We start from the raw sequence: 24,953 nt of genomic DNA on the forward strand, positions 1-24,953 counted from the left end.
TTTTGCATTGTATCTTTTGTTTTGATTTTGTTTTTCGCTCTGCTTTTTATCTTTGCTTTGCTTTGCTTAGTTTTTTAATTTGCTTTTTCTTTTGTTTTGTTTTTTGGATGCTGTTTATCCTTAATTTTTTCTTCGTTTTCTTTTCTTATGCATTGTTTAGCTTAGCTTAGTTTTTTTAAATTTAGTATTTTGTTTTCCAGGTTGTATTTACATTATGATCTTGGATAAAATCCTCATTTTCATAATGTTTTGCAAATTTGCAATGAAATGTGCAGTATTTTTTGTTTGTTTGTTTCATGTGCATTTTTTTTGTGCTTTGTTTTGCTTTTTGTTTTGAAGTGTTTGCTTTGCTTTGTATCTTTTGGTTTAGTTTGATTTGTTTGTTTTTGTTTTGTTTTTTTGGTTGCTTTTTTTCTCTTACATTTTTAGTTTCTTTTTTTTATGCGTTGCTTAGCTTAGCCTTGTTTTTTGATTTATATTTTGTTTTTCAGGAAATGTATGTAGTTTATGATGATCTTGTATAAAATCTTTATTTTAATAACATTTACAAATTTGCAAAGAAATGTGCAGTGTTTTATGTTTGTTTGTTTGTTTTATTTGCAGGTTTCGTTTTTGTGCTTTGTCTTTTGTATTTTTATGCTTTGCTTTTATATTTTTTGTTTTGTTTTGTGTTGCTTTTTGTTTTATTTTTATTTTTTGCTTGCTTTTTTGTATTTTGTTTTGCAACTTGTTTTAATTGAACTTTTTACTGACAGCAAAGTCCCTGCACTCCTTTGCATCTTTGACAAATTACAAAGCAACCAATCACAGTCACATCCTACGAAGTGCTCACAGTTTTAAACATAGTGGCTTTGCTTCTCTATAAGGTGCTTTTTCATCATTGGTGCAAACATCTTCCAGAAATCCTGATAGGATTTGTTCAGTCAGATGACAACTCTAAACTCAATTTGTGCGACATCTGTGGCTGAGACTGCGAGTTTTGTGGTCACACTTTACAATAAGGATTCATTAGTTAATGTAAGTTAATGTATTTACTAACCAGACGAAACAATGAACGTTACTGTATTTATTCATCTTTGTTAATGTTTAGTTTAATTGTTGGTTCGTTACTGCACAGTCCATCAAGCACAACTATAAATTTTAATAACACATTAGTAAATTATTAACTATGATTAATAAATGCTGTACAGGTATTTTTCATTCTTATTTTAAGCTAGTAACTACATTAACTAATGGAACTGTAAAGTGGGACCCAAAAAAGAAGATTAAAACTGAGCATCTATTGATTGCTAATGCTGTAAAATTAACCTGTGTATGAATAATGTAGACTGTAGCTTTCACAATCATTACAGAAATTGTTTCTCCATCATTTCAGGCGGAGTATGAGGTAACGCCTGATGAGAAGAGGAAGGAATGTGGACAGGAACTTCTAGACAAGTACCTCAACACAAAGGTACAGAGAAGAATAGCACAGGAAAGACCTAAAACATATTACAATGTGTTACAAATATGCTTCCTGTACAATAAAGCATGGTATAGTATCATAGTAACTTTCACATTGAAGTTTTCCCATTTCTATTGTTTATTGTAGAATCCATGAGCTGTCTCTGAGTTTATTTTTATATCTAAGCGTGCTTTCACGTACCAGTTCTTCTGTTTGCAGTCAGAAGACTACATCCCTGAGGTAACAGAGGAGATGGTGACTAAGTGTGCAGACCGCTTGCAACAGGAGGCATGTAAAGAGCTCTTCATGGAGTGCACCAAGTGAGTCTTCCAAACAGGAAACACTCTTATTATCTCATTAGATGCCATTGCTAGATGCTGCTACATTATCGTGTCTGAAAAACTCTGAGCAAAACGTTTGTGATCGAGATTAAATTCTCAGAATTTTCATGCAAATCGTTTAATCGAGTCACGCGAGAATGATGGGATGTTTACACCAAAACATTTTATGATAAAAACAAGGAAACTTTTTGTGTATTTCAGCAATTAATTTACAGAACAGTTGCATTTTGGGGATCTGATAAACACAAACCTTTGGAAAAAGTGCACAGTTTTGAAAACTATTTAAATGTAAATCACAGTGATGGTTCTGAAGGTTAGAGCAGTGAAACATAAGTACATCTACAGCCACACCACATCACTAGCCTTTTATGGCCCGTTTCCACTGAGAGGTACAGTACGGGTCGGTATGGGTCACCTTTGTCAGGCTTGCGTTTCCACTTCCAAAAGTTTCAGACAACGTCATTTTTACTTGAGGAAATGTCACAGTAAAACCGTACGGGTCATTCGAATATCATATGAGAAGCACTTCTCACATAACCGAAGCTTTATACACATAAATACTTGTGTATAAATGTTCATTACTAACCTTTCTATGAGCATGAGTTGATTATAACTGCAGATCAATGACGGTGCGAAATAGCCTACTGTAACGTCTGCAATTATATGAAATAAATAAATAAATGCAACATATATGAACACATACAGACCCTTACAGTCTCCGATATGTTATCAATTACAGAAAAACTACACACAGCATACATTTAGTCCTTATTTGGGTTCAAAAACAACACGAAATATAGCCCACAGTCAGTGCAAATCTCTCATATGTGTCTTTAATTTTCAGCAGCACGTGTAACCTCTTGTTAGAAAGTAATTTCGTCATTCCCATGTTCATAATAGTCCAAAAGGTGTTGATAATAGTTAAACAAGGCAATTTATTCATGTTTTAGGTTGCAGAAAGCAGAATTTGCTGCTTTTTTTCCAGCTTCTCCTTTGTTTTTTCACACTTCACTCTCGCGTTTATCTCTTTCTAAAAGGATCGGATATCAGAAGCGCTTCAATGATCACGCGCACGTTATTAACGTGATATTATAATTAACAGACGTGCGGCGAGCTCTCTGGAGAAAGTGAAACCGCTCGCACTTTTAGACAGGCTCATAAAACAACAACAGACATGGCAGATTTTGTTCTTCTTGGCTTTGTGGCTGTTCATCAAGTCAACGACAAGGTTTGTTTGACTTCGGGTCGACCATGGCTCATCATTATATGTATGTATTATTACTGTGTAATGTCTCGGCTGTGTTTTTAAAAATGGCGTTTCCTTTGTTTTCATTCTCCTGCTTCTGCGAGTGACGTATCTCTGTAAACCAATAGCGTTCAGCTGCGCATCTAGCTCTGCCTTTTGGTACCTTTTTCTCATGCTAGTTACCCTTTCGCAAGGGTGCCAAAAAAGTGGTATGGTACAGTTCACTATTAGGTACCCTTTGACAGTGGAAATGGCTATAAAAGCGTACCGTATCGTACCACTCAGTGGAAATGGGCCATTACAGGACATCACTAGTCTCTCACAGCCAGAGTTAGGTGTTTCGCGTTCCACAGTAGAGCGTTACTGTATTCTAATTAAATTTTGGGGGAACTCAGTAATGTAACGAATTACATTTTAAATTTGTGTAATTTGATTAGTTACTGAAGTCAATGTAATTGAATTAGTTGCTTTACAAAGTTTTAAGTTTTTAGAAGAAAAAAATGCAATCATGTTTTCCGCTGCAACGTTAGTTTTTAAGCATGCGCTTTTAAATTGCTGGAGAAGGCCAGCTGAAATAGCTGCTGATGAGAGTGCTTGCTTCCTTAAGTGGAAATACAGACATTACTTTGATTTTATTAAGCGTAAAAACAAAAATATTGCTGTGAAATTCAGTTTATGTCCAGTCTCTAAAGAACTTTCGACTGCTTTTAACTCGATCTGCAACTTGTTCAAGCACTTGAACAGAAAGCATTCTATGACAAGATGGACACCGGTGCCCAAAAACACGGCAGCTCAACTCATCCTAAACAGGCTAAATTGGATTTTTGTGCAGGATCGGAAGTGAAGGTATCTTCTGAATGTGAAGAAACGCGTAGCTGCTTATTGAGTTGTTCACATATCATGTCTTTTTTGCGCGCAAGATCGTTACTTCCAATGGAGGTGCTCGGCTTGCGTGCATATTCGTATATTCACATATTGCGCATTCATATTTTCCATGCACACTAATTGAAAACTGTGAGTCATGAGACAAGAACTGTCCGATCAGCTTCACACTTTGTATGGAATATTGAAATTTGGTAGACTAATTACCTCAGACAAACACAAAACACCTAAACACTGCAGTGCTTTTTCATACTACGGATGTCAATGTTTACAGGTGTCCAGTTTTCTTCATGTCTTCATTTGCTCAAAAAATAATAATAAAAGACAAACGGGTTTTTAACAAGTGAATGATGAAAGAATTTTAGGTTTTGGTTGAACTAGTGAATAGTAAATTACAGAAAGAGCTGCAGTTTATTTTGTGTTTTTATTGAGGTTTTTATAAAAATACAAAATACTAATTATATTGTACAGTGTATCCTCAAAGTATTCATAGGGCTTCACTTTTTCCACATTTTTTTTTTTTTGTTACAGCCTTATTCAAAAATGGATTAAATTTATTTATTTCCTTAATTCTACACACAATACCCCATAATGACAATGAGAAAAAAGATTTCTTTGAAATTGTTGCAAATTTATGAAAAATCACATGTACACAAGTATTCACAGCCTTTGCCCTAAAAATATCAATGGAGTGGCTTCACAGCAACTCAGTGAATGTCCTTGAGTGGCCCAGCCCGAGCTCAGACCTAAATCCTATTGAGCATCTCTGGAGAGATCTGAAAATGGCTGTACACTGTTGCTTCCCATTCAACCTGATAGAGCTTTAGAGGTACTGCAAAGAGGAAGCAAAAATTCCCAAAGACAGGTGTGCCAAGCTTGTGGCATCATATTCAAAAAGACTTGAGGCTGTAATTGCTGCCAAAGGTGCATTAACAAAGTATTGAGCAAAGGGTGTGAATACTTATGTACATGTGATTTTTCAGATTTTTTATTTTTAATAAATTTGCAACAATTTCAAAAAATCTTTTTTCACATTGACATTATGGGGTATTGTGTGTAGGATTTTGAGGAAATAAATTAATTTAATCCATTTTGGAATAAGGCTGTAACAAAAATATGTTAAAAACTGAGCTTTAAATAAAGTAAAGGTAACTTCAAATAAAAGTTATTAGTAATGTAATCAGATATCAATTTTTCACTAGTAGTCAGTAATCTGTAATCTACTACTTTTTTAAAGTAACTCATCCAACAGTGCTCTCAGACATCACTAGCCTCTCACAGGACATCACTAGCCTCTCACAGGACATCACTAGCCTCTCACAGGACATCACCAGACTATCACAGGACATTACTAGCCTCTCGCAGACATCAGTAGCCTGTCACAGGACATCACTAGCCTCTCACAGGACATCACCAGCCTCTCACAGGACATCACTAGCCTCTCTCAGGACATCACTAGACAATCACAGGACATAACTAGCCTCTCGCAGACATCAGTAGCCTGTCACAGGACATTACTAACCTAAAACAGGACATCACTAACTTCTCGCAGGGCATCACTAGTCTTACACACGATATCACTGGCCTCTCACAGCAAATCATTAGTCTCTAACAGTTTTTTCAATGATCTTACAGACATTTTCAGTCAGGTTTAGATGAGGACTCTGGACTACCATTTCATTTTTTATTAGTTTCAGCTTTAAGAAACTGCTATAGGGCACTGTTAATTTTTTTTGATGATGTACTACAGCTGCACGTCTGGGTAAACTGAGTCAAGTCAAATCACTTTTGTCAAATTGTCATATGTATTTGGCGCTTTATGCAGTGCAGATTGTGTGAGTGTCTTTTTTTAAACCTTTAAAAAAATGTACCATAAAGTAGTGTTCACTGTGCTGACTGTTAAATCATTCTCTTTCATGTTACTTACAGATTGATCCATGACTACCTGAGCGTGGCCCCCTTCGCAGACTACCTCGATAGTATGTACTACAGTCGCTTCTTACAGTGGAAATGGCTTGAGAGGTAAAAACAGCACACACATTTTACACTTAAGGCCCTGATATACTACAAACAAAGTTCTTCTTCAAAGTCAGCTTCATTGATGATTCTGTCACATCCACAGACATACAGAGAATTTAAATCATCTTACTCTCAGACCCTGGGTGTATGCAGATAACAAAAAATGTAAATGTACAAAAAATACAACTAATTTGAGTAAAATTAAGAGAGAAAAATGCAAAAATTAAAGATTGTAATGCATATATTTTAATATGCATGTTTTTGTGCTGCAACACAGGCTGAATGCATGTAACATAACATCAGAATACCCATATCTAACAGTCAGTTAAGTCAGAGTACACATTGCTGAAAGACAGTAGCCAAAATTACTAGGGATGCTCCGACTGATCAGCCAGAGCTTGATATTGGCCAATAATCACATTTCATGACTTGATCGGTACTCGCTAATCTGGTCGAATTGTTTGTTTACGAGTTTACAAGCAGAGGAACTGAAATATTTTGACATATTAGAACTGAGCGTTCTGTGTTTTCAACAATATTGCAAGTTCAATAAATCCTGGCTGAAAATATTAAGGAAAACGAACTTGAATACTTAATAATACACAGTCCATCCGGAAAGTATTCATAGCGCTTCACCTTTTCCACATTTTTTGAATGTTACAGCCTTATTCCAAAATGGATGAAATTCATTTATTTCCCCAAAATTCTACACACAGTAACCCATAATGAAAATGTGAAAAAAGATGTTTTGAAATTGTAGCAGATTTATTAAAAAAAAAAAACCTGGAAAATCACATGTACAGAAGTATTCAAAGCCTTTGCCGTGACGCTCTAAATTGAGCTCAGGTACATTCTGTTTCCACTGATCATTCTTGAGATGTTTCAGCAGCTTAATTGGAGTTCACATGTGGTAAGTTCAGTTGATTGGACATGATTTGAAACAGCATACACCTGTCTATATAACGTCCCAGGGTTGACCTTGCATGTCAAAGCACAAACCAAGCATGAAGATAAAGGAATTGTCTGTAGACCTTCGACACAGGATTGTCTCAAGGCACAAGGCAGGGGAAGGTTACAAAAAAAATTCTGCTCCTCTAAAGGTTCCAATGTGCACAGTGGCCTCCATCATCCGCAAGTGGAAGATGTTTGGAACCACCAGGACACTTCCAAGAGCTGGCCGGCCATCTAAGCTGAGTGATTGGGGGAGAAACACTCTTAGCATAAGAAACAAAATTCTCTGGTCTGATGAGACTAAAATGGAACTCTTTGGAGTTTGGAGAAAACCAGGCACCGTTCGTCACCAGGCTACTCATGCTGTGGTTTTCAGCAGCAGGAACTGGACGACTAGTCAGGATAAAGGGAAAGATGAACGCAGCAATGTACAGAGACATCCTGAATGAAAAGCTGCTTCAGAGTGCTCTTGACCTCAGACTGGGGTGACGGTTCATCTTTCAGCAGGACAATGACTCAAAGCACACCGCCAAAATATCAATGGAGTGGATTCACAACAACTCGGTGAATGTCCTTGAGTGGCCCAGCCAGAGCCCAGACCTAAATCCTATTGAACAGCTCTGGAGAGATCTGAAAGAGAGAGACCTGATTATAGTGTCAAACAGCCGAGTGTGTATAGAATGTCCTATCGCAAAATGCGGCAAAAATCCTACACCGCGGTAATAGTTTGATTGCGGTGTTTCTGTTTAGTTCGATTGTGACTTTTGTCGAATTAAGGTAATCAAAATTCACTGTTTATATGGTAGACTCTTAATCAGAGTATTGTCTTAATTGCATTAAAATCAAGTTATTGGTGTTCATGTAAATGTACACACAGTCATGACAAATCAAATTTGTTCAGACTACTTTAAAATGAGCCGAACCAACACAATTTCAACTTAATTTTTTATGTTCAATCTACTTAAATGTGTGAAATCAGTTAGGTTGACTTAGTTTATTTGTGTTGGGACAACATAAAGAAATTGTGCGTAACCCATCATTTTTTACAGTGCATGTGAGCAAAAAAAACAAAACATTTGTTCCTGCAGTGTGGACATAGCCTTAGCGCACCTTTAATGGGAATGTTTACAACATTTATAATAATCTATGATTTTTTTTCTTCATAGATTTTCATGAATTCTTGGTGAAGGAGAAATTCTATTTAGCTAAGTTTTTCTTCAAAGCCGAGCAGAGACTAATTATTCCTTTGGGTGCCATGATTTATTTATGAAGCCGAGCTTATACAAACCAGATGTGAACTCTGAACTTGCTATTTATTTACTTTTAAGTCATAAAAATGTCCTGCCTGGTCCATTCCCATCCAGAGCGTTTTTAAGAGAAGAATATGATCTGCCGGAACAAATACTTTTGACTCTTGTGTGCACATTAATAGAGCTAGTGAGGAACACACACACACAAAGAGGTTTTAATTAAATTAAAGCCATGCGTTTTAACATTTTGCATCTCTTGTGAAGGCAACAGGAAGTTGTTGTTGTGTAAAAGTATGCTATAATTGAATAAAAACAGGTCATGTACTGTACGTGCTTATGAAATGAGACTTTTGTTTATTATTCTCTCTTTTTTCTCTCTCTCTTCAACAGACAGCCGATCACAAAAAACACATTCCGTCAGTATAGGGTTTTGGGAAAGGGAGGCTTTGGCGAGGTGAGTCTGAAATGTGTTTTTGAGAAGCATATATTAGTTATTAGTTATAAATCAAACACTATCTGTCATCGTTTCAAGGTTCGTAAGGCTAATATGCTATTTTTGTTACGCTATCAGACGTAAATTCGTCAGACTAGCATACACACTGCCAGTCAATGTTGGTGGCAGATGTCCCTACTAGATAACTAACTGCATTTAGAGTCTTTTTTTATTGCTCTCTGCATCCATGTGGTATATTCTTTGGGATGATTTTCGAGTTGTTTTGACTTGTGTGTAAATGTTTATTTACGGCCACTTTATTAGGTACACCTTACTAGTACCGGGTTGGACCCCTTTTTGCCTTCAGAACTGACTTAATCCTATGTGGCATAGATTCAACAAGGTACTGGAAATTTTCCTCAGAGATTTTGGTCCATATTGTCATGATAGCATCACGCTGTTGCTGCAGATATGTCGGCTGCACACCCATGAATCTCCTGTTCCACCACATCCCAAAGGTGCTCTATTAGATTGAGATCTGATGACTGTGGAGGCCATTTGACTACAGCAAACTCATTGTCATGTTCAAGAAACCAGTCTGAGGTGATTCATGCTTTATGACATGGCTTGTTATTCTGCTGGAAGTATCCATCAGAAGATGAATACACTGTGGTCATAAAGGGGTGGACATGGCTATCAACAATACTCCGGCAGGCTGTGGTGTTAATATGGTGCTCAATTGGTACTAATGGGCCCAAAGTGTGCCAAGAAAATATCCCCCCCACCATTACACCACCCCCACCAGCCTAAACCGTTGATACAAGGCAGGATGGATCCATGCTTTTATGTTGTTGATGCCAAATTCTGACGCTACCATCCGAATGTCGCAGCAGAAATCGAGACTCATCAGACCAGGCAACGTTTTTCCAATCTTCTATTGTCCAATTTTGGTGACCCTGTGTGAATTGTAGCCTTAGTTTCCTGTTCTTAGCTGACAGGAGTGGCAGTCGGTGTGGTCTTCTGCTGCTGTAGCCCACCCTCCTCAAGGTTGGACGTGTTGTGCATTCAGAGATGCTCGTCTGCATACCTCAGTTGTAACGAGTGATTGAGTTACTGTTGACTTTCTATCAGCTGGAACCAGTCTGGCCATTCTCCTCTGACCTCTGGCATCAACAAGGCATTTGCGGCCACAGAATTGCCACTCACTGGATATTTTTTTGAGCATTTTCTGTAAACTCTAGAGATTGTTGTGCGTGAAAATCCCAGAATTATGTTAATTGTACTGTTATTACAATAGTTCTACAGTATTTAGAATTGTCCTCGGAAATAATTAGAAATACAATAAAAAATGATTGTGATATAAAGCTATTCTTTGAAATTGTAATGCATTTGTTGTGTTTAGTATTATAGTTTTAGTTTTAGGATATATATATATTTTAAGTATTTTATTGTTGAAAATATGCATGGTATTGATTTTTTTTTTAAATATAGCTTCATAGTAGATTTTATTTTTGATAAAGTATTAATATTACCACAAATTTGCATTCAATAATACATTTCAAAATGCATTTAAATTGGAATTATTATTGAGCATCATTGAGAAAAGAACTACACTGTAAAACCCAAAAAGTTAAGTTATCTCAAACCATTTGAGGAAATTGATTGCAACGAACCATTTAAGTTCAAAAACTAATCCTAAATGAAGCAATTTGAGCTCAGTAAAACCCAATAAATGAAGAGAACTCAAACCAACTGAGTACTGTAAAACCCAATAAGTTAAGACAACTCAAACCGTTTGAGGAAACCGATTGCCCCAAATCATTTGAGTTAAAAAACTAATCTATATGAGTACTGTGAACTTACTCCATTTAAGATGAAGTAATGAGGTATTTAATTAACCCATTACCTTCAACACTGAGTTCAAAACTCTTTTCAAATGAGTAAATTAACTTTCAGTCAATTTTAAGTCAACTACACTCATTTCATTTGATAAAGTTGACAGTTGGGTTTTACAGTGTAGTTTAACTGTAAAATGTTAGGAAGTTGAAATAAAGAAATCTTTTTGCTTTGTAGCATTACAACTTTTTTTATTATTGAAATATTTTCTGACTTGTGTAATTGTGCATTTTTAAGATTTAGTTTGCATTACTGTATGCTTTTTATGCATTATAGTTTGAAGAATTGTAACAAAAATGTTAAGATTCTTAGTTTAAATTAAACAAAGCTCTTGTTTTCATGCAACAATAGTTTTGAACCATGATTTTCCATTAAACATTACCTGACAAAAGTCTCGTCATTGATCCCATTTGTAAAAGCAACAAATAATAACTTGAATTCTAGTTGATCATTTGGAAAATTGGCAGAAGGTAGATTTTTCTGATAAATCATCTGTTGAACTGCATCCCAATCATCACAAACACTGCAGAAGACCTGTTAGAACCCGCATGGACCCAAGATTCTCATAGAAATCAGTCAAGTTTGGTGAAGGAAAAATCATGGTTTGGGGTTACATTCAGTATGGGGGTGTGCGAGAGATCTGCAGAGTGGATGACAACATCAATAGCCTGAGGTATCAAGACATTTGTGCTGCCCATTACATTACAAACGACAGGAGAGGGCAAATTCTTCAGCAGGATAACAGTCCTTCTCATACTTCAGCCTCCACATCAAAGTTCCAGAAAGCAAAGAAGGTCAAGGTGCTCCAGGATTGGCCATACTCAATAATGTTCATGTCTGGGATAAGATGGAGGAGGCATTGAAGATCTAGAGGCCTTTGCCTTTCATATTAGCCCCTTTGATACCAACTGATCAGCTAGAAGTCAAGTTATTATTTGTTGTTCTTAAAACTTGGATAGGCAACAAGACTTTTGTCAGGTATTGTATGTTATATTGGCTTGATTTCTTTTTATTTTATTGTAATATTTTTCATTACAGTATTAAGAATTATAGATGAAAAATGACAACAGCAAGAATAACCTTTTAGATGTTCTTAAAAGAAAAAAAATATGCTAAATTGTCAGAATATCACAATGTTAAAAAAAGAAATGTATTTTAAAAATGTGCTATTCAATTAATTAATTTATTTATTTTTATGATTCAACCACTTATGAACAGGATATTTCTAATATTTAATTTAAATATTTTTTTCATTGGTAGTATGTTACATAGATTTTTTTTTTAAATATTGCTTTATTGTATATTTATAATTTTTTTATGTAGTACTGCAACATACAGTTGAAGTCTGAATTATTAGCCCCCCTTTGAATTTTTTTGCTTTTTAAAAATATTTCCTAAATGATGTTTAACAGAGCAATGAAATTTTCACAGTATGTCTGATAATATTTTTTTCTTCTGGAGAAAGTCTTATTTGTTTTATTTCGGCTAGAATAAAAGCAGTTTTTAATTTTTTTAAAAACATTTTAAGGTCAAAATTATTAGCCCCTTTAAGCTATAATTTTTCGATAGTCAACAAACCATCATTATACAATAACTTGCCTAATTACCCTAACCTGCCTAGTTAACCTAATTAACCTAGTTAAGCCTTTAAATGTCACTTTAAGCTGTATAGAAGTGTCTTGAAAAATATCTAGTAAAATGTTATTTACTGTCATCATGGCAAAGATAAAATAAATCAGTTATTAGAAATGAGTTATTAAAACTATTATGTTTAGAAATGTGTTGAAAAAATCTTCTGTCCGTTAAACAGAAATTGGGGGGAAAAATAAACAGTGGGGCTAATAATTCTGAATTTAACTGGATATGCATTTAGCAAGTAATTTTGAAAATGTTTTGACATCAAATTAGAATTATTGAGAATTATTATTACTTTTATACAATTTATATAATACTATTATTTGTATTTTAAAATTACTAACTTTTTTATTATTTAATTAAGTATTTTTCTAATCAATTAGGAATTGGCTAAATTTTGTTTAAATATTACATAAGTTACTGTATGCTTTTACACATTTATTGTAGTGTTATGAATTTTAATACAAACTTCTTGAAGGATGTAATTGTTCTAATAGTAAAGAAACTATTATTTTCATGCTGTACTATATTGTCATCATTATAATATATGTAATATGGACTTGATTCTTTTCATTATATCATAGTCTAAGACATATTTTCCATTATGGTATTGAGAATTATAAATGGGGAAAAAATGAGACCATCAACAATAACTTTTAGATTTTTTCTTAAAGGACACATTTACTAAATTGTCAAAAATAACAGATTTTTTTTTAACATTTATTTAATTGTAATCTTTTTTGTGTAAATTATGATTCATATGTGTACGATTTAACCTCTTAGAGCAAGATAATTCATCTTAACAAATCAAAAACAATCCATAAAAGATCAAACTGCTCCAAAGTCACTTTAATTCAATATCAGTCTTTCTATTCTCCAAAACAGCATGAAACATCGCTTTGCTTTCGTGTTAGTACAAAATGGTTCATTGTGGGTCTTTTTCCTTTTAAACCCATCCCTTTAAATGTTTAAAATTCTTGAAAGCACATAAAAGAGTATTTGAGGTGCTTTAACAAAGTAAGAATAAATGAGCCTCTTTTTTCCCTCCCACTGAAGGTCTGTGCGTGTCAGGTGCGGGCCACAGGGAAGATGTACGCCTGCAAAAAGCTGGAAAAGAAACGCATCAAAAAGAGGAAAGGAGAATCTATGGCCCTGAACGAGAAGCAGATTCTGGAGAAAGTCAACAGTCGGTTTGTTGTAAGTGCCGTGTTTTAACTTATCTGGGTGTCTTTATCTTTTATTGTTTCGTATATTTTTCCCCCTAAAAAACATGAAGTTGCTGTTATTCTGACTTCTGTTTTTGGACTGATTAGCTCATAGAGACCTGAATTGTCATTTCCTGTGAAATCATGTCTGCAGCCATGTCCACAAAATCTCTGTCCACACGAAAACTCGAAAACACACTGTGATGCATTTTGACCATTCTTAAAATTTTTGCAATTTAATAACTTTGTTGAAATAAAGCACACATATCTATAATTCCCTGACTTTTACTAATTATATGTATATGTTGTTCTAACATTGTTATTTTATTAAAATTACAAAACACAAAATGGTTATGATTATTTCTACTGTATCGGTCAGAATGACTGCATGCATTTCAGTTGTCTGCAACTTTTCCCCATGACTTTAAACAAAGTTCCTTGAAGGCAAGTCATTTCACTATGTGACCATCTCTGATGTGAACGCAGCTTAAGAGTTTTAGGTGAACAGACTTTCAATTGAGAGACAAAAAATTCTCAGATTTAGTTAAAATAATCTTCATTTGTGTTCCAAAGTTGAATGAGTTTGTAATGTGTTTGGAAAAACTGTGATCACCAAATGATCATTTTTCATTTTTAGCGTGAACGTAACCCCATTTACATACAACATCCTTATGTAAACATCTAATTAAACAACATAAACCAAAAAAAATCAATCAATCAAATTAAAAATATGATGTCCAGCGGCCTTTCAAAACCATACAATTTAAGTTTGTGTATCCAAAGGCCTGACCTCAAGCACTCTATTTTGAGTTGTTTTGTTTGGCATTTATTCTCAGGAATTACCTCCATTTTTAGACCCTTTCCCACACGGGCTGTATCAAACATGGGAACTGTTGTTGTTTTTTTTTTTATCTCAAGCGATGTACCTTTCTGTGTTCTGATGTAGGTGAGTTTAGCATACGCATACGAGACGAAAGATGCCCTGTGTTTGGTGCTGACGCTCATGAACGGAGGAGACCTGAAGTTCCATATCTACCACATGGGGGAGGCAGGGTTTGATGAGAAGAGAGCTGTGTTTTATGCTGCTGAGATCTGCTGCGGGTTAGAAGACCTCCATCGGGAGAGGATAGTATACAGGTGAGAAGATTTTTATTAGTATTTATAGTACAAATATAACTTGTTAATCATGTAACGCAGTGGCAAATTGTGACTATTTGTTTATCTTTTGACAGGGATTTGAAACCAGAAAATATTCTATTGGATGATCATGGTAAGTTACAAGGTGCCAGAAATCCTTGAAAATGCTTGAGTTTTAATCAAGTGTTTTCAAGGTATGAAAAGTGCTACGATTATGGGCAGGGGTGGATTTAGTGATTTGGGGGCCCCAAGCAATTCCACTTATAGGGGCCAAAAGTTCTAAAATGCACCTTTTTTTCTTTAATTTATTTTTAATTGATTTATTTTTCATTTTTTTTCTTTAATTTATTTTTAATTGATTTATTTAGCAGTTTTTTTTCTTTAATTTATTTTTAATTGATTTATTTTGCAGCTTTTTTTTCTTTAATTTATTTTTAATTGATTTATTTTGCATTTTTCTCCTTTAATTTATTTTTAATTGATTTATTTTGCATTTTTCTCCTTTAATTTATTTTTAATTGATTTATTTTGCATTTTTCTCCTTTAATTTATTTTTAATTGATTTATTTTGCATTTTTTTTTCTTTAATTTATTTTTAATTGATTTATTTTGCAGTTTTTTTTATTTATTTTTAATTGATTTATTTTGCAGTTTTTTTTTATTTATTTTTAATTGATTTATTTTGCTGTTTCTTTTCTTATATCACTCAGTCACTCCTTTTCTACATTTTTGTCTTGATACAAAATAATAATAGCAGCATGTAAAGCATCTTGTAAAACTTTTTAAAGGATTTGTTTTCTAAAAATAAATTCACAACTAAAAATTATATATAAACTATTTCGTTTTTAAAACTAAATCTTTACCTAATTTGACTGCTGGACTTCTCCATGATTGAGGGTGGGGGATACATTTGTGCAGATGTAATAAACATTAAACATTTATTTTTTTAGACACTCATCATACAAAATATGATAGAAAATGATGTTATATATAAATTATAAGTATACTTTATACTTCTAAGTATTTATTTGGGGCCGCCAGATTTCCTGGGCCCCCAAGCGGCCACTTATCTTGCTTATTGGTTAAATCCATCCCTGATTATGGGTGAAGTGAAACTTGAAACTGCTTGAAAATGTAATTGTGCTGCTTACTAAATAGGTAATAATTCCTATTTGAGTAAACAAAGCATGAAATTACAATCAATTTAAACTTAGGATAAAAGATAATACATTAAAGATGTGTTAAGAGAGTAATTGACATTAATTTAATGTTCGGCTTGGGGCTGACATGATTTTAAAAATATATATTTTTAAAAGAATACTATACTAAAACAAGAGGCATAATATAATTTAAAGTATGTAAATATGAAGAGTTCAGATGCAAAAGCCACTAAACACCACTTCCGCCAAAAATGAGCTAATGACATTGAGCGAATGCTTTAGGCACGTAGTACATGTTCAACAAATATTCTTGCTTTAAATCATTTAAAATCCCAGCATCAGCACATTCAGAAATAACAGTTTGTTGGCAAAAGCCTCTAAATGCCACTTGCCTTTGACAGCAAAAGCCGCTATGTCCCGAGAACCAATCAGAAGGCGCGAATCGAATAATATGTTTTCAATGTAATGGCGCGCTGATACACCGGCTTTCATGAGGAGACTGTTTTATTCCGCTTTCGATTTACATTTAAAAAGACGGAGTTTGATGAACAGCATGAGTCTGTCCGACTGTCAGTGAATGGCAAATGAAAACATCCCTTACGTCAAAACTCTGTCCATTATAAGAAAAAGAAAACACAATGGACAGTCAGAAGTGTAGCATGCATTCATAACGTTTTTTTGCACAGTGACGCTACTTTGATTGAGGTCGATTTACTATACATTAAACGGCAACTCCATTTAACGAAAGACAAAAATGAGATGCCATTCTTTTATCCGCATGGATGCTATGAGGATAAACCAGACGAAAAAGAGACAAAAACCTTGAGTATGGAGAGGATGAATGAATGACAGCTTCTAAAATATTCTGAAAGACATCCCCTTTTTGCCCAGTAGACATACCTTTTGTTTTTTTGCTAATGTAAGCTATTTTTTTAAAAGATAAATATAATGTATAAAACTTTACATTATTTATATTACTTTATAATACTGTACCTATAAGTCTGATAAGCTTTTATATTAATGGATAATACACAGATATTGATGTTTCACAATGTTTTTACACTACATTATTTGAGTCTAATAAGCTTTGCAATGTTTGTAATGTTTACATTGTTCTACTTACATTAAATCTAAATCTCAAATATCAGAAATGACAACAGAATGTTAAGATTCAAAAAATGTTAGTTTTAATGTTATTGATTAATGCACTTACTTGACAGATTTTATTCATTCATTTTCCTTTGGCTTAGTCCTTGGTTTATCAGGAGTTAAAACTGCAAAAGGAACCATCGCTTACTTGACAGATATTTGTATTTTTAATTTTAGGTGGTTTACATAATGAGTTTTATGTTTGGTAAAATAATTGCATCTTTAGTGATTTTTCAACTAATTACACCCAATAGGTGGATTTAGAGGTATTCGCAAAAAACACAAGTGGATTTAGCTGGTTTTGACTAAAAAGAAAATCTACCTTGTTAAAAACTAAAGTGACATTTAAAAGATATTTTATTTACTAGCTAATAACCCTATCATTACCGATAAAATGAAACTTCCAAACCTAATTATAGGAGCCTGACAGAAAATGCTCATTTACAAGAAAAGAGGTCTGATGGATTTAGAGGGTTTTGCATCTGAACTCTTCATACGTAATTTCCCACACTTAATGTGGTGGAAATATCTGAAAATACTCTTGGAATGTGCTTGAATGGTGCTTAAATTTGACTTTGGAAAAAGTTAGAAATGGATAATCTAATTTATTGATTAATGTAGTGGTGATTGGTGTGATAATAGTAAAACCATTTTCTTGAAGAAAAGTAATAACTTGATGCAGTCACATTTTAAACTGCAGCATTTTTGTTTGCCACAAGAGGGAGTCGAGTTTGCGATATTGCTTTTGAGCTATAAGATCCAACATCTACATTTATTACATTCTGTGAGTCAGTTTGTTGAGCAAGGCCTGTTAATGAACGAAAACTATAATAAATTAATAGCTTGACAAAGTTCACACACTGATGGAACCTGGAAAAACAGCTAATAAACACAAATCAGTTAATCAAATCAGCCAGGCAGTGTTTAATTAATAAATGAATAAGTATTGTCTTATACAATATAATTCAAATAAAAATGAAGAAATTAAAACAATTACAGACATTCAGATAAAAAATAGGAATGATTGTATATATCCTTTTCATCCCCCTATTCATCAAAAATATTGTTTGAAATATGGTTAATAATAAATGTTTTATTGAGCAAGAAAAAAGCGTTTATTATAGCTCATAAATCAGAAAGATATGAATAAATAATATTTTTAAAGAATAATAATAATAATAATAATTCCTGACACATTTTTGGGGGGAACCTCCTCATCCACTTCCAGTGTGCAGCATCCACCTGGATGACACAATGGCTGCCATATTGCGCCAGACCACACACCAGCTGATTAGTGGAGCGGAGACCGAGTGATGAATCCAATTATGATATGGGGATGGTTAGGAGGCCCTGATGGACAAATTTGGCCAGAATCCTGGGGTTAAACCCCTACTCTTTTTCAAAGGACATCCTGGGTTTTTTTAATGACCACAAAGAGTCAGAACCTCGGTTTATGGTCTCATCCGAAAGACGGATGAGACCCCATCAACATACTGGGGTGTTAGGACCCACACAGACTGCAGGTTGCGCACCCCCTTCTGGCCTCACTAACACCACTTCCGGCAGCAACCTAACTTTCCCATGGGGTCTCCCATCCAGGTACTGACCGGACTCAGCCCTGCTTAACTTCAGTGGGCGATCATGTGAGAGTTGTAAACACTGTAAAGCAGAGCGTAGTTCTTTTAAATCATTATAATAATCCTCATAATGTAAATAATTATGGTTATGAGCTTGTTTTCATAAGCATGTTGAAACTGTCATAAGAAAAGAATCTTATTAATGAATCCAAACGCCAGATCCAACATGTGTGATATTAAATCTCAGTCAAAAGCAGATCATTCAAATGTATTCAATTATTTTCCTATATTAAATATATATATATATATATATATATATATATATATATATATATATATATATATATATATATATAATTTATTTATTTATTTATTTATTTATTTACATCTAAAGTTTATTATATGTTTTTTTAACTGCTGTGATGTTTGTACTCAGGTCATATACGTATATCAGACCTGGGCTTGGCTGTGCATGTACCAGAAGGTCAGACAATCAAAGGCCGGGTGGGCACTGTGGGATACATGGGTATGTACTGGGATTTATATACCACTCCACAATATCGGTATCAACTGGAGTGTTCGATGTAACTAGCATATTTTGTGTGTGTGTGTGTGTGTGTGTGTGTGTGTGTGTGTGCGCAGCCCCAGAGGTGGTGAAGAACGAGCGTTACACATTCAGTCCAGACTGGTGGGCTCTCGGCTGTCTCCTCTATGAGATGATCGAGGGTCAGTCGCCTTTTCAGCAGCGCAAGAAGAAAATCAAGCGGGAGGAAGTGGAGCGGCTGGTTAAAGAGGTGGAGGAGGAATATTCCAGCAAGTTCTCAGAGGATGCCAAATCACTCTGTAAAATGGTTAGTGGACGGTTAAAAGGATAGTTTCAGTCAAAGCTGACATTGCTACAATCATTTGCTCATCTTCTACTTGTTTTGCTGGGGTTTCTTCTGTTGAACACAAAATAACAGGGTTCACATGGGTCATGGAATTTCTGGAAAATCATGAATATTTAAAAGGTCTATTCAACACATTGAAATAGAGTCAGGGAGTTTGACATTTTTGTACTAGATTGACAGAATATAGTATAAGTAGTCAAAGGTCATGGAATATGAAGGATTTTTGTTTGTCATTTTACTTTCCGTTTATCAATTATGATATGGGAATGGTTGTGAGGCCATGATGGACAGGGGCCAGTGGGCAAATTAGGCCAGAATCCTGGGATTAAACCCCATACTCTTTTTTTCGAAAGACATCCTGGGATTTTTTTAATGACCACAGAGAGTCATGACCTCGGTTTATAGTCTTTCCGAAAGACAGTTGCTCACTGAGTAGTATAGAGTCCCCATCAATATACTGGGGTGTTAGGACTCACACAGACCGCAGGTTGAGCGCCCCTTGCTGGCCTCACTAACAACACTTCCGGCAGCAAGATACAGCATGGTGACCAGGGATGGGTATCGAGACTCTGTACTTTATCGTATCGGTGCTAAATTGTAAAAGATCGATAGGCTCTGACGTTAATGGTTCTGCTATCGGTACTGAAGAAGTATTGCGGAATAAACATTACTTACAGCAGCATAATTTAACTGATCAAGCTTTTCTAGTTTGTGATATTTGATATTCATCTGCACAATTAGCAGTCTCACATGACAAATGCTCGTGTTTTCGGCGAGCGCGTCAGGTATAAAACACAGTTCTCAGCTGTGCACGCGCACACTCAGCGAAGGCACACACATAGCTCGCGACACAGACTCGCACGCACACAACTCGTAAGCTTGCGGAGTGAACCAAACGGGTTGTATTTCCCGTGTGGAAATGTCCGTTGCAACAAACGCAACAAGTTGTTTTCTTGTATAAGCCGAAACGCAAGCATTCTGGCTAAGTGAAAGTATCTTTCAAAAGTGCGTTAACTGCAATGAAAAGTTTTTGACTGCCTAGCTACTATCATCTATCATCCACATTGTTATGCCAGCAGTCAATCACTTAAATTTGTGTAACATTAATAGTTAAATAAACACACACATTCGGTTACAAGGAAAACAGTATGTTTTTCTACTGTGGCCTAAATAAATCTTAAACATTAAAAATGATTTTACATCAGCTGTATTTACAAATATAGCCTATGAATAGCCTAATAATAAACTATGGTTATTAAGAATTTATAAAAAAAATGCTTATTTTTACATTTTGCATACAAGATGCTCCAAAATAGTATTAAAAGCACAGTTAACTCCCAAAACACTGTTAACTCATTAATGTGAATGCGTTAATGAAAAATCATAAACATTCTCTCGTTTAACTGCATTTTGCAACTCAAAGAGGGTAACATAATATATACAAAGGTATAATCATTATTAATCGTGATTTACAGTTTGAGCAAAATCATCGTGATTTTCATTTTTTTCTGTTATCGTGCAGCCGTACTCCGTGATGCGGCAGAGATATATACAGTGTCATGAGTTGTAGCTGGGCATCCTGATAAGCTGCCGACTTGCGCCGCCGGTGTGGGTAGCCTGACAGAAATCTATGTTTCGAATTCTAAAATGCATGGCGCTGCGGGTCGCCGAGTGACGCATCTGCTGTGTGACCCCCTTGAGATGTTATTCATAGAGACCTTATTCTTAGAACGCAAAATTGCCCATTATGCTTTGTGTATATGCGCAAGGGGAATGCTAAAAACTTAATCTATTTTACCTGCTTTTAACGTCTTTGAACTAATACTATTGTCGATCAGCGCCACCTGCTGGACTGATCATTAAAAAAAATGTGATCTGATGGGATCGAAAACAACTGCTGTCAGGCATTTTGACCTCAATGTCACTTGGCCATTTTTGTAAATTCCATGACTTACATACCTGTTAAGTTTCATGCCAGTAATCTGGTTTGCTCTATAATGCAGTGAAGTATTGCATGTGTGTGCGTCTGTGCGTGCGTGCGTGCGTTTGTGTGTGTGCATTGAAGAGCCATTGAGCTAACAGCTGATAGGTCGGGAACACACACACACACACACACACACACACACACTGTATTTCTAGACGGCAGACACGTGAACTAGGAGAGACTTTTCTCTCGTGCTTGAACCACATCAGCTTTCACACACCTTTGAAAGTTGTGTGTCACAAAAACACTCTGTAATCCACTCAAAATGCTATTGTAACCCATTTTCGGTGCGCAAATTAGCAATTGTAAACGGAAGTTCTAAACATTCTACCGGAACACGCTGGTCGCTAAGGCGCCCTCCATGCAGCAGCCAAGAAAAAGGTCTATACTGAATAAAAATGTTACTCCAGCAGGTGGCGCCTATAGAACTGCAGAAATAACGGTGTTGCCTTGGTTACTTCAGTAAACAAAGCAGCGTGATGTCAAATCTATCAGGATTTGATCGATTTCATAAACAATGCAGCAACCTAATATTCGCAGATTAAATTCAGCCAAAGTTTAGCATACTGATGTAAACTTGAATACCTTGTTAAATAGCATTTAAGACTTGTAAATACTTTTAAAGAGTCTTAAATTTCTCTAAAATGACTTATCAATTTTTTATACGTTTTTAACTGACACTGTGATATAACAATAAAAGTATAAAATTCCGTTTAAGAAACTTCACCTTTAAAATTCCTAACAAAATGGACATCTGGATCTGTGTATAATTAAAAAAAAAGTCTGGAATGTTTCAATTTTGGTTGACTACACTACTAGTTTGGGATTATTAAGTTATTATAATGTCTTTGAAAGTAGTCTCTTCTGCTCAACAGGACTGGATTTATTTGAATAAAAAAGTGATAATTATAATAACATTTTGAACTATTATTTAAATTGATTATTTGAATTAAAATTGAGGGATTGTTTTCTATGTGAATACATTTTCTAATATAATCATAATTATAATAATTCAAAGCTGAATTTTCAGCAGCCATTTTCAATAGTCACATGATGCTTCATAAATAATTCTAACATGCAGTTTGTTTGTTTGTTGTTGTTTTTTTGCTTAGCTGCTAGCCAAAGATCCCAGTGAGAGGCTTGGCTGTCAGGGAGGTGGGGCCTCAGAAGTGAAAGCCCACCTTATTTTCCGTTCCATCAACTTCAAGAGGCTTGCAGCAGGAATGCTCGAAGCCCCCTTTATTCCAGATGTAAGTGTTTTCTGAGACCGCCATTCTTATTGGAACTCATTTTAACGTGAAGATTCATTAGAACTACTATTCTTTATATTAGTGATGTTTCAGATTAGTAATATTTTAGAATTCAGAAAAATTTTAGTCATTTATTATTCCAAACCAATTCAAATGTTTTTTTTTTCTTGAAACACTAAAGAAGACATTTAGATTTTTTTCTTTAGGTTACAAATCATGCTATTAACTACTGGCTCATTACATGGCTGTTATTGAGATCTTAACTATTCATTAGTAGTTGATCTTATTCTGCATCCCTAATCCTACCCAAAGCCTAACCCAACTTCTAACTTACTAACCAGTGCTTCCCACACATAGACTTCACTTGGGTGGTCCGCCCAGGTATATTAACGGCCGCCCAAGTATATTTGGTGGTGACATAAATAATACCATTATTTTCAGCCTTTTACACTTTTTTTGTATCAGTCCAAGTAAGCCAAACATTCGCGATCGATTAACCAGTGAAAAATCTTCTCTCGCTCTGTTTCCTACTGCTGGTTCTGTATGTGCGATCTGTCACTCACTCAGACAATCTCATGTGCTCTGCAGAGACGCACCTTCTCCGCCAAAATGCGTCTGACCGTAGTTTCTGAATCTCCTATTAAAACCGGGATTCGGGTTTTACTTTCTCTTTCTAAAGTTGCCGTTATTTGTATGAGTTTTTGCAGCTGCGAGAGAAACATTAAATGATTAATCATTTAATAAACAATCACCAGAATGGGGAAGTCCCAGAGTAAAATGAGAAAATATCATACACCAGTTTTTTGGAATGTGGACAAACTGTCTTTACGCTGTTTTCATCTGTTTTTATATTATTGGTTTCTATTTTATTTAGACTTGTTTCATTATTCCTGTTTATGTAAAGCACTTTGAATTACCACTGTGTATGAAATGTGCTACAGTATATAAATAAACTTGCCTTGCCTTGCCAGTCAGAGTAACATTAACCTGTTTTGCTCACGAGGTGTGGATAAATGCTACATTATAATTAAACTTGGCAAAAGAGACAATAGAGATGTAAGCTATAATGTCAAAGAAAACACAGCCAGAACTTAATATCATCTGCATGAACAGATGACAGTTGAGCTGAGTGATTTGACACGATTCAGCAGTCTACACTTGTTTTTGAAACCTACGCTTTAAATTTTATAATAAACATGATAAGTTAACAAAAGATACATTAACATACCTTATGCCTCTTTGGAGTGGAGCGGAATAAATTTATAGTCTGTAAATCTTGCATTTTGCATCCTGAAGCACATGTCTTGTGCAGTCGTTGCCCAATAACTTATTGTAAACAATCTTGCAGTTGCGTTTTCAAAATAGAAGTCGCACATACTTTTATAATACAAGCTTTAAAATAACTAATAGAGGAAAACTGTCATTGTTTTCCCACTAGAAAATGTTGTTGCTTATTAAACACAGCCTGAGGTGTGCATATTAATGATCTCAGAGCTACATGAGTCTGGGTTCTCTTGATGACGTCAGGTCCGGATGAGCGACCTAAAGTCATTGTACATGCAAATGCAGAGAGCATGGCTCGTGAGTCTCATCAAAGTTTGTTTTGTCCTCTGATTGGCCTGTTGTCCTCCAGAGTTTTACACTCGTGGAATTTACATGATGACAATGGCCTCTAAGGCTCACGGTATGTCTATTTCCATATACTGAGCTCTAATTATTCTACTATGCTTTGGTATACCCAGATTTTCATTATAGGGCACCTTTAATGATGCCGTGAATTGTGACCTAAACTAAAGTGTTAACTTTTTTAAACTTTTATAAGCACATTTTTGGCTGTATGCATGTAGAGATGTTTTATTATTCTGAAATGATAAAAGCATTCTGACTGATGTTAAGAATTTAATGCGATGGATATATATTTAAAAAACTCTATCATCTTTTTTTGGAGTTTTATATCACATATCACAAGCATGGGAAATATGCATATGGAAATGATATGAAGATTAAATTTGCATAGTAAAAAAATTTCTTCTTTACAAAAATACATGAACTGTGAATGTAGACCAAATTATTCAGCAACTGACGGTGAGGGAAAGAAGGACACCGATATAGTCTCAGAAAACATTTTACAGAAATCTCATTTTGCATGCTATCAAATTTGAAATAAAACTCATGAGACACTTGGCTTTCAAGTCATATTTTTTTCTACGAGATTACATTAATGTATTACTGTGTTTGTATATGGAAAAACAAATATTGAACACAATACAATTTTTTTTTTTCATGATTTCATAATGTATAACTTTTTATATTTTTGAGCATGTAACTTCCCCTTTTCCACGGTAAAGCTCAAAGTGTCTTCTTTCAAATGATACCTAATTTGTATTTGTAGCTTACTGGAGTCAAGAACTGTTACTATTTAAAGCTAGGTAGGTGTAAATCCCCAAAAATGAGTGATGGGTATGTTGCAAGCTCCAAATTTGAAAATTTCCTGGAGGAAACGG

At 34.8% G+C, this 24,953-nt stretch overlaps 1 protein-coding gene across 2 annotated transcripts in view; it reads left to right on the forward strand.

Moving 5' to 3' along the window:
• grk6 (G protein-coupled receptor kinase 6) overlaps window positions 1–24,953 on the forward strand; it is a 91,371-nt gene that overhangs the window by 55,225 nt on the left and 11,193 nt on the right. Inside the window, exons 4-13 of one of the 2 annotated variants that reach the window (XM_056445832.1) lie at window positions 1,376–1,453; window positions 1,649–1,764; window positions 5,843–5,935; window positions 8,524–8,587; window positions 13,154–13,294; window positions 14,249–14,439; window positions 14,535–14,572; window positions 18,762–18,851; window positions 18,968–19,176; window positions 22,312–22,449. In XM_056445832.1, coding sequence (XP_056301807.1) covers window positions 1,376–1,453; window positions 1,649–1,764; window positions 5,843–5,935; window positions 8,524–8,587; window positions 13,154–13,294; window positions 14,249–14,439; window positions 14,535–14,572; window positions 18,762–18,851; window positions 18,968–19,176; window positions 22,312–22,449 — 1,158 coding nt within the window. The remainder of the gene's footprint in view (window positions 1–1,375; window positions 1,454–1,648; window positions 1,765–5,842; window positions 5,936–8,523; window positions 8,588–13,153; window positions 13,295–14,248; window positions 14,440–14,534; window positions 14,573–18,761; window positions 18,852–18,967; window positions 19,177–22,311; window positions 22,450–24,953) is intronic. The other variant, XM_056445833.1, reaches the window with a different exon arrangement.

This window comes from Danio aesculapii, chromosome 21, assembly GCF_903798145.1.
Source record: "Danio aesculapii chromosome 21, fDanAes4.1, whole genome shotgun sequence".
NCBI classification, from domain to species: Eukaryota; Metazoa; Chordata; class Actinopteri; order Cypriniformes; family Danionidae; genus Danio; species Danio aesculapii.